Source organism: Aphis gossypii, chromosome 1 (assembly GCF_020184175.1).
Source record: "Aphis gossypii isolate Hap1 chromosome 1, ASM2018417v2, whole genome shotgun sequence".
Taxonomy (NCBI): Eukaryota; Metazoa; Arthropoda; class Insecta; order Hemiptera; family Aphididae; genus Aphis; species Aphis gossypii.
The window spans coordinates 4886402-4898063 of NC_065530.1; the positions used below are offsets into that span (position 1 = coordinate 4886402).

The 11662-nt window shown below is 26.1% G+C and overlaps 1 protein-coding gene across 1 annotated transcript in view; it reads right to left on the bottom strand.

Moving 5' to 3' along the window:
• The window catches only part of LOC114128593 (sushi, von Willebrand factor type A, EGF and pentraxin domain-containing protein 1), a 29815-nt gene extending 18262 nt beyond the window's left edge, over positions 1–11553 (bottom strand). The window contains exons 1-2 of the mRNA XM_027993139.2: positions 11192–11553; positions 5625–5834 (exon numbers count right to left, since the gene is read on the bottom strand). Coding sequence (XP_027848940.2) covers positions 5625–5834; positions 11192–11234 — 253 coding nt within the window. The 5' untranslated portion in view covers positions 11235–11553. The remainder of the gene's footprint in view (positions 1–5624; positions 5835–11191) is intronic.
• Positions 11554–11662: the final 109 nt, after the last annotated feature.

Consider the following 11662-nt stretch of genomic DNA (forward strand, 5'->3'; position numbering starts at 1 on the left):
ACATGCAAATACGATTGGTTATGTCGTGATTTTAATGCATAATATTTTTTTCATTTTCAACTGATACATTTACCTAATTTGAAAGTGAATTCAAATAAATATCTAAAAAATAATTATTTAAACACAATAATAGATTATAATTTATAATTATTCTTAACTTTAATTTTTATCAATCATGATTTTCTAAACAATTAATAAAAGCAATAAAACATTTTTTAGTTTAAAATTCTATCATTTAAATAGATATTATTGAATAAAAATTAATACATTTTGTTGTTTTATTTTAATTTTTTGTAACTTTAAATAACATGTTTAAAATTATTAATTTTGTTTGTAAATAAATATTTAGTGGTTAAGGTATTATAATCGAAAATTAACTATTATTAGTTAGCTTTAAATTATTTTTAATTAGAAAGTGAATTAATAAAAATTTAACCATCAAAAATAGTTTTTGTTTTAAAATTGAATTTTCAGTAATTGGAATTGCCCTAACTAACTATAACCAGGAATTACGAATTAAACCGTATCAGTACTATGTTACAATGGACGCTACACATTGATGACAAATTAAAATAGAAAATCATGAAATAAATTTTCAGTATGACTGACAAAGACCCTCGAAATTAATTCTTTGTCTAGCTTTTAGACTTTTTTTTTTACACCGTTACCAAATTATGTGTTATTGCTACCTATATCATATTGAAAAATACTTATTCCATGTTTGTTTATAAAAGCGAATTCTCGCACGTATTGTTCATCACGATTCTAATATATTTATTATTAAATGCAATGTGACTGCTTAACTTGTTTTTAATTTATGATACACGTTGCCCATTAGAAGTTGAAAAGCGGTCAGGACCTACATTTTCACCCACAAGACACAAGTATAGGAAGATCACGTATTGTTTGTGTAATATTGGCTCGTCTCCCAAGCACCGTTAATTTGGCACAAAATGACCCAATGCAAATATGGTTACGTATTTTTTTTTTTTATCTTAAACTGTAGTTTCATGCACATTATACTTCTGAAACATTGTTAATATAACTTTATATTTTTAAATATTATCATCAGCCTCATTAAGTCGGTCTAACATAAAAGAACTATTGCATAATAATAATTGTTTTGCATTTTATAACTTAAATTTGTAGTACATTTTATGTTACTTTAATAGTTATGCAAGTATACTTAGTATTTACATAGATACTTACACAAAGATAATATATTTAAATGCATTATTTAGAATATACCTATACATTTATTAATATTTAGGCAAGCAAAATCAACATTCTACTAACACACTTTATGTGTATAATATAATAAATGTTGTATAGATTTTATATAAAAAATTCAGTGCACTAAATATTAGTTCCATAAATGTTTTTGTTTGGTTATTCACACCAGTAAAATTACTGGTTGAATACAAAATATATTGATACTTTTAACAATAGTTGTATAATAGCTAATAATTTCATTGTAATTTAAATGGTATTTTTTTTTTTATAACAATATTTCAGTTGTTTTTCCTTATTTCATTAATTTTATCATTTTTTATTTAGTTAATTTATTCTTACACATGTTACATAGTTACATAAGTAAAATCTATAAGACTATATCTCCAAATTCTTCGTCTTTATTGATATTTGGTTTATTTTCAGTATCAATTTAAATTTAATATTCATCCATTGTATGTATTGATTCTATGATTATTCATCCGATATCTACTTATTTTTACTAACATTTTTATCTCTAAGTTTAAATTATTTGTCTTTGTTTTAATTTTAATTACCTATTTATAAATTTCATTTTTTTTTAAATAAATAAATAACGTTATCCAGATTGTAATCTATAATAGTAGGTACCAGGATAGGATAGTGAAGTGTAATCCTTAAAACTTAATTCATTGATATTTAAATATTTTACATAATTATATACTTTAAAATTGTTGTTTGTGTTTACTCTATCATATACCTAGGTCCTAGGTATCAACGTATAAAAGGAAATATTGTAATCTAGGTAATAATAAGTAGACTTTATTATTTGCCAACACTTTTCTAAAATCTTTGAGGACCAATATCTATAGCTTTATTACATTAGGTATACTATGTTTCAAATTTATGTTTGAATAAATTAAAATTGTTTTCAAGATGAAGAATCATTAAAAAAATTAAAAAATATTATGAAAAAAATAATGCATTTGTTTATACCTAGTATATTTCATATTATATAAAACAATTATTTAAATTCATCTTGCGTGTACATAAAACATTGGTTACCTATATGCGTTTCTACTACACAATAGCATATATTTAGGTTAAGAGACCACGCTTATCCGACATAGGTAAATTCATTATCCATGTACTATTTAAATGGTCAATTATGGTACGAATCTTACGGATTTATAACGCTCAGATGACTCTTCTAAAAAAAAAATATATTATTTGCCTACCCACATCTTTTGAAGATTTTCATCGTAAAAATATTAAAAAAATACTTATTTTTCTGTTACTCAATTATATTTAATGATATGGAGGTAGTAGAGTAAGGTACATCTTCATAATTTACTGAATCGAATTTAAAGAAAAATTTATAAAATAAATAAAATACCAATTACTTACATTAAAAATAATAATGCAAACACAATATTACAAGAGTCAATTATCTTTACCTAACTGTTTGTAAAAGCAATATGACATAGTTTATGCACATTAACAATATACATATTTTTTTTGATTTAGCTAGTTTACAGGTAACACATATAAATATTATTACCAATTAAAATATAAAATACACTATACACTAAACACTATGTATAGCCATATTTTAGTAAATAGTGTAATAAAATGTAATCAATTTTTATTTTACTTATTTGCTAATGTATATTATTCATTATAATTTTATACATTATGTATAACTATTTTACTTTTTAAGAGTAATTATTACAATTTTTTTAATTTGTATTGTAACACGTAATTAAATTGCAAAGGTTAAATACAAAAATTTAGTTAAATATTTTTTATTTGTTTGAGAATTTTAAAACAATTGATGTAAGAATAAAAGGTAAACATTTTTATCGTGATGTTTAAACTTTCTCAATCAAAACAGTTATAAACTCCCATCTGCCAAACAATAAAAAGTTAATTATCAATTATCCCTAAATGGTCTTACCCATTATTGTAATACGTGAATTTGATATTTTCATTTGATAATAAAAAGTCCCTACACCTATAAGGATTGTTGGAATTTTAAGGTTAGGAAAAAACAAACGACTATTGAATTTTGAATGATTGCTACCTTGATAATGATTTGGTAAACTCATTGATTACTCATGCCGATTGACAATTATCATGCAACGATGGGTGTCGATTGTCAGATCTAAACGTGCGGTGGAATGAAACGAGACGCAGGCGAGAAGGTGTAGTTTACCGTTGTAATAGCGGTATTATGACTATTATAATATGGGAAGACGTAGAAGTATGTCCGAAAAAATTGGGCCACGTATAATCGTGTACATAACACGCAAAGTACCATAATAATAACGTGTGTTTAAATTCATCACGGTGACAAAAGGATTTCCGTATGAGTGTGTGACATAAAATTAATGTTGTGTTTGATCGAGAAAATATGTTATATGTGTCATCAAATATCAATAAGATAATAAGCGCACGCGCCTTTGTCGATGTTCTCATTGTATCTTATTTTCGATTTCAATATGTCAGTATCGTATCATTGTATGTAGATTCAAATATTTTAGCCACTGTTTTTAACACACATACTTTTCTACTTAACTGTGATTATTTTAATTTATCCTCCAACGTGGCAAGATTATAGTGAGTTTGTAAGTCAAAAAAACAGGTTCTTTATTTATGTGTGTGTGTGTGTGCATGTTCCATGTATATCTTATAGTGTTATACCTACCATTGAGTATACGTATTGGTTTGTCCCACGAAAGAGTATAGCAGTTATAATGTTATAATGGTGCCGGCCCCACAAATTGAAGGGGTCACAGAGTAATGAATACGTCACCCACTTTGGAAGTTATAATCGGGTCACATTCGATACCTTTTCACTTCTAACATTTTATGAAAATAAGAAGTAAACACCCATCTATATAAAAATATATTAATTGTTTCAACATTTCCCATGGGTTAAACTATATGATTTCCCGTAATGGTCATTTTAGTAGATAGGTATAACATATAATAAATTATGATACAACATATTCAAATTCGGAAATTATATACTTTTCTTAAATTTTATAAAATTACTATAGATAAAGTAGGTACCTATAGTATAATATATAGTGATGTGAATTATAAAATAAATTAGGTTATTATCATTATGTTTTTTTTATTTAAATCAAACATCAATTTTTAAACTTCTAATTTTAATTTTATTTAAATAGAAGGTTATCTCAGCAAGAATAAAATTAATTAAAAAAAATACAAAAGATTTACCTGTACAATACGTAAGTCGTAACTCGTAGGTATAACTTTTGTAATAATAGTGTATCTACGGACTTATAATTCTTTAAATAAATTTAAATTCAAGGATAATCTTAAAACAATTTTAATTTTTAACAAATTTGTTAATAAAAATATATAATTTAGAAAGGTAAATAAATTATCTCTAGTTCATGAGCTTACGTTTAAAATAATTCTGCTCAATAGGTATACTTAAGGTTTAAAGATTATTTTTACTAGGAGAATATTTTTTTAATCGATATTTTGCAGTTGTTGTAGATAACATACTACAATTTTTTACGGTACTAAAATCTGTCGAAGTATCAGCGGTATACTATTGTTATAAAATACATTCCATGTTTTTTACTCATGAAAATATACTTTTTCACGGAGCATTAAATTTATGAGCATAATTTCCCACTTTGTATGATTCTAACCGACGACAATCATGATACTATTTTTTTTTTTATATGATCTTGGCCAACGGTATCTACTAATTTTTCTAAAAAATCACCGTGTTTTTTGTCAACATAAACGGGAGGATATACATACATAATCTCGTCGTTCGCTTACTAGATTTATTTATATTTCATTATAATAAATATATATATACATACAGTTTATACACACGTTACACACTATATTAAGTTATACTATGAGAGTTATAAGCGAATCAATTTGCAATAAAATATTGGTACTGTAAATATTACTGAAATTTATAATATTTAAAAAAAAAAATAATTAAATTTTATTTTAATCGTGCTTATTGCTTATAAACGTGAGAGAAAGTACAAAAAACAACAAAAGATCGATAAAATGTTTATTAAAAAAACATAATGAAAAAATATTATTTGTAAAAAAATAGTTTTTCTATAGTAATCAATTGTTAGCATATGGAAATTTTATAATAGTAAGGAAAGTAATGGATGGATATAGAATAAGCTCGAAGACTTTCTAGCCGTCTATATAGCTTAAAAATAAATAATATCCGTATCTTTTAACAAAGTCGAATACGATTTTTAATCGATTAAAAATGAATCAAAAACTCGAAGTGTATGGAAAATAATTTTAGATCATAAACATCACCAGCATTTTTGATTTATATGATTATATAACTATATTTCATATATTTTTTCAAATTAAGAAAAGAAGATAAAACTTACCACAAAATGGTATTCCTTCAGGTAGCCATTCACCAGTAGATTCACATACTCTTCTTGCTGGTCCTAGAAGTTCAAAACCTCTTTCGCAAGTATACGTAGCTATTGCACCAGTGATTAACGTCTCATTAGAGAAAGATACGGTTGAGTGTGCTGGTGCACCAGGAAATTTACATCGAGTTTCAGTTGAAACTGCCCAACATCCTACGAAACCTGTAAAACCAAATTAATATTAAAACAAATCACAATCAATAGTATAATATACGAAAAAATTTCCATACATATAACAAATTAATTTGTTTTTTATACATTAAAAAGAAAAAAATTAAAAATGCATGTGGGGTTATCAAACCTTAAATGTACTTACATACATAATACATACCTATATTTTATAAATAAATACGTAAAATGTTATTACTATATTACACATTTACATTGGAATACAACCGTTACTACTTGCATGCAGAATATTTAATAATAATAATATTAGTTACCTCTAACTATATATCTAATATATAAGTATCTACTGGCCACTACTATACATTAATACTACCAAAGAACACAAACGAGTATACAGATAGGTATCTACTATATCTACTACAAAAACTGCTATGCAAATAAAATTTAAAATAATATTATTATTATATGGATAAAACTATATACAGAATCTTAAAATATCTCTTTGATTTTGTTTAAATTATTTAATACTTTACAATCATATTATGATTCTGTTTAATATTTAATCATATTGATATTACATTAGTAATGAAAATTTTTTCCTGAATAATACTATAATTAAATCAGGAATTTAATGATCTACTAAAATCTATAGATTAATATTTAGAATATCATACGTCAAAAGTATTTTTTGTTATAAAAAAGTGATTATATTAATAATAGTAGCTATTTTATAATAAAAATTAAATACCAGGTAATTGTAATACGTAACTACAAGACTCCTTCTTGATGACAAAAAAAAAGTATTTTTTGTTATTCTATACAGCAAGTAAAGGATATTACATAGGTCATAAAACTATAAAAGTAAATAGTGATAGAACATATTGTGTTATATGGAGCAAATACGGAGGACTTACGGAAGAAAAACGATCTGGGCTAATCATAAGCGAAACAAACAACCGTGTCAAATGACCGAGTGGCTCTTGGTTATGTTGTAATCATCCTCCAATTTTCAAAATTATCGCACTAACATTTCTATGAATTTCCTAGTGTAACCTGAATTTAAATCTACGGTGAATGGTGATTATCATAATAATCAATATCTATTTAAGCGTTTCCTCTTATTGTTTCTTATACTTCTTTCAAATATTTTTAATTGTTGGATTGATAATTTAAATTTTAAACACGTAGGAAATAAAAAATGCTTGCAATAAATTGTAGGTACAGCTAATATAGGTGTTTTAATATTAAGAATATATACTTTTAATTCTTGATTCTACATAGTTACTGATATATTAGAATCACTTTTATAATTTTATTTATCTTAATTTTCGATTCTATGAAAACAATCTTTATTTATACCATAATATTATATATCAACACATATTTTGAATATTATATAGGTAACATTTAATATTTACTTAAATATTTTTTCATTAAGTAGTATGGTATTCTAGCTAGGAAGAGTAGATACATATAGTATATTATAATAAAATTAAGCATAAAAATAAACGGTAAATAAAATATAATATGTATTATAATACATACAAATATACCTATATATTGTCTATATATTTTCTCTATAATATATATATAATATGTATTTATAATAAATAATATGTATTATTGCAGTATTAACTAAAATAACCAAACAGTAAATTATTGTATTTATGTATAAAATATAAAATAATTTTGTTTTTTTTTATGTTTATTAATATTATTATAAAAGATTGATTATAAATACAATTATAAATTATATTCTGTAAATACATTATTAATCATCCTTGTTTTAAATGTAATTATTGTATGTAGTCTACACTAACCACATAAACCTATTGTGCCCCTAATGTATAGATTGTTTATTTTAAGTAAGGAAAAAAAAATTATATTAATCGCTATATACTCTAGAGTTCTAGACTCTAGATCCAGGGGTCTCCAACCTACGGCCCGCCAAGCTTTTTGCACCGGCCCGCCAAGCTAATTAATGTTTTGAAATATAAAACAAATTTTGAATTATAAAATAAAAAATTATATAAATAAACATACATTTTTTAAATAAATCTTATCTATTCTTATTTATTTCTCAATTTAATAACCTATCTATTCCTAGATAGATAATTTTTTTTTTTTTTAGACAACACATTTCTAAAAACTTTGGCCCGAGATGCCAAAGCGTATACCAAATTTGGCCCACCGTAAAAAAAGGTTGGAGACCCCTGCTCTAGATTATCTCCGAACACAAACATTTTATAATTTTAGACTACTTAGTCCTAAGTAAAACGCATTATTTATATTCACGTAAAATATTTTTAAGGTGCCTACTATAAGGTACAAGCAATACAAATATCAGCAATCAGTATATTATTATATATCTATATTGTATGGAATTGTATGCATAAATATATATACAGCATTATTCAGGAAATATAACTATTGAAATATACATGTTTTAATTAATTAAACGTAAAAAATTTATTCAAATGTAAGTATGAAGTATTAAAAATTATGTAAAAAAAAAGGAATGTGAAAGCATAAACCAATTATTCTCGTTTTTATCGTTCCAAACAAATAAGTACAATAAGTATAAATACAAATATAGGATGTTCGGTTATTTTGTATTTATTTTTTTTATTTACATTTTTGTATAGTCTTAATGACATTATCACTTTCTTTAGTTAAAATAGTTTCCCCCGAAATAATTAAATAAGAAAACTCAGAATAATTTAACTCCCTATAATAATTAAGATCTTTTGAAAAAAAGTAATACAATAAATATTACGTTTTTTTGTTGACTCTTTCATCAGAGCTTTTATCTATAAATTGTATCAACTATATAAATTAATAAAAATAATTAACCCAAAAAAAAAAATTGTTTGACGTGTTTTCAAACTATCAGTTTTTATGCATATGCAACAAATGCAAAGTTTATTTACCTAACTAACTTGTTGCAGATTATAAAAGTAAGTATTTAAGTTATATAGGTACTCGTGTACTTTCCTGTTTTATAAAGATCAGGCTCAATTCAAGTGAATTGGAATATATAGCTATAAATTGGTAATGAATAATTATGGTGATGATTTTGTTTTGGGTATGATAAATATACCTATATATAATATACAGGTAATGTCGACATTAGCCATCCGTTTTGACTAATGTGTAATTTTTCGTTTACAAATACGAAATATGATCATTATCCGGATAATGTTTAAAGTTATATATTAAATACCTATAGATTATACATAGAGTTTTGTTAGTATTCTATACAATAATAAAGCGTCAGACTACCAGAGTATAATATTTAAGTCTATCCATAAGTTTCCCCCAGCTAACATTGGAGATAGTGTGATAGTCTTTTTACCAGATAATGTCGACAGAGGACGAGCAAACCTAAGAAACATTATATGTGCAGTTTTGTCTATTGAGGATGAGCAATATTATAAACTTGGCAATAAATAAGGTATACTTTTCCATAGTTATACACCAGAAATCAGTTTAGTGTTTGTCTATTATCTTTAATTCCACTTGGTGAGGTGGTACATGTAGAAAAATCATTGGAGAAAATTATGAGTTTAAAATCAGTGGTGGTGGTCAAGGATACAAAAGGTATTCATGTAAAGGGAAATGTGACACCAATCGTTGTAAATTTAAATCGAGTAGGTTAATCATTGGTAGGTAAATATGATGGTAAACATTAATAAACGTACAGTATGCTTTAAAGACATTTTTGTTGACATTCGAAAGACAATTTCCACATTTTTTAAAAGTGAGAGAAATTTGTGTTTAACTTTAATTTTAAACCGAAGTACAGGTTTTAATGAATAAAAAATGTCTTCATATTATATTTTATTTATTTTATGGTATTTAATATTATGAAATTTGTAAACTACTGTTAAGAGTTGTAATCTCTTGGTTTTTAAGCCTTAGCTATAATTCGTTGTTATTTATATTAGGTCCACGTAATTGTAATGAATAATGATATAAAATCTGCATATGCATTTATATGAATAATTCAATTACCTTATATATTTAAAAAATAACACTTATTTTGGTTCATATAAAAGGCGTAATATAGTCCCGTATTCTTTGCCGAAATTTATTTTTTTTTTTACCTAACCTAACCTAACCTAGATAGACGATAGATACTGGTCTAAATCTTATTTTTGCAAGTATTAAAATGATAAGTTCAACGGACATAACCAGCAGTATTAAAATGTGAATTTTTATCTAGAGTATAAAATTAAAGCTATAGAACTCGAGTTAGAATCAATAACTAGCCCGGGAAATAGCGCCTATATATAGACTCAGTGAAAGAGCGTGGAGTCGTGCTGTTTCACTGTCTACTAGACCAACACGCTGCAATTAACTAGTACCTCGTTATTATTTTTTTTTTTTACAAATTTATATATATATATATATGATAGAACTATGAGGTAGAGATATGAAAAACGGCTACCTACCTATAGTTGCAGTTTAGCTACCACTCAAAAAACGTACATAAAATATAAAAATCGTCGAGTGAGCTATAATTTGTTTATACTTTCTTAGGCCTTAAATGTTTCAGTTGGGTTAAATTGTATTCTAAATAAATATAAAATATGAGTTACAGCGATTTTAATGAAATAATCTGAATTTGTAGTGCATGATAGGTAATTATGTTTTCATATTTTGACAAAAAAAAAATGCATACATCATATACATACTTCAGTCTAGAGAACATCTATTCGATTTTTGTATGGGTTACCTAAATATGTTTAGGTAAAACTGGGGTCTATATTAATAATTGAAAATAAGAATTTGCTCTTTTAGAAGGAAAAAAATAGTAAGGAGCTAGTAAAACATTTTTAAATTTTGGGAACAAAAATTGTTTATTTTTTTTATGTGACTTCCAAATGATTCGGTAAGATATGATCTGCCTTTATTATAATATATATAAAGGTACACGATCGTGATAAACTAAATTCCTGTGTACATTTACTACAGGACGTCGACAATATTCAATTTACTGTCTAGTTAATAGGTTTGTTTAATATATTATTATAATCATATATATTATATTATATATTATTTATAGAACTGCAGTAGTGTACAGTGCCGAAATTAAATATTTATCGACGGGGTCACAAACTTAATAATTAGTTGGGTCCAATCAAAATATACCTAATTAAAAAAAAAGTTTGACCAGGTATAAAATGTCAGTAGATCAAATAATAATAAAATATATTATATTTAAAATTACACCGATCGGCCAAGTGTACGACTTGAATACTTGATGGTGAAGAAGTATCCCCGTCTCTGTACCTTCGCAGTCCGCGGACATCAATAGTTACGGTACTGGTTGCATGTGTATGTATAATATAGTAATATGCATACAAATATATGTAAATTAAACTAACCTGTAATCGTCAAGATGACGACGAGAAGAGAAGATCGCTGCATCTTGCAGCTAAGAGAAGAGGAGCACCACCGTAAAACAAATTGCGTAAATTGCACACTTCGGTGTAGTTATGATATTATCTCGGCAGGGGATGAAGTCAAGACGATCGATGAAATTAATCAAAATAATTACAACGATAGATACGACGCGTAAAAATAAAAAAACAGACGGCGGACGAGCACCGGAACGCTACAGCACTAAGCGAATCAGCGTGACACTTGCGACTGGAGAAAATTGAAAAATACGAAAGTTACCGGCGGTTAAACTAACCAAACCGGTCATCGGCGTCGTCGTTACCGCCACTACCAGTCATCGAGAGGGCAGAGCGTCAGCGGGAGCAGCAGGTGTAATGCCGCCTGCCCGTCAACCGTTCGGTAAGAGGGAAACTCTTCGGGCGGCGGAATGTCTTACGGTGCCGCGCTCTGTCCGC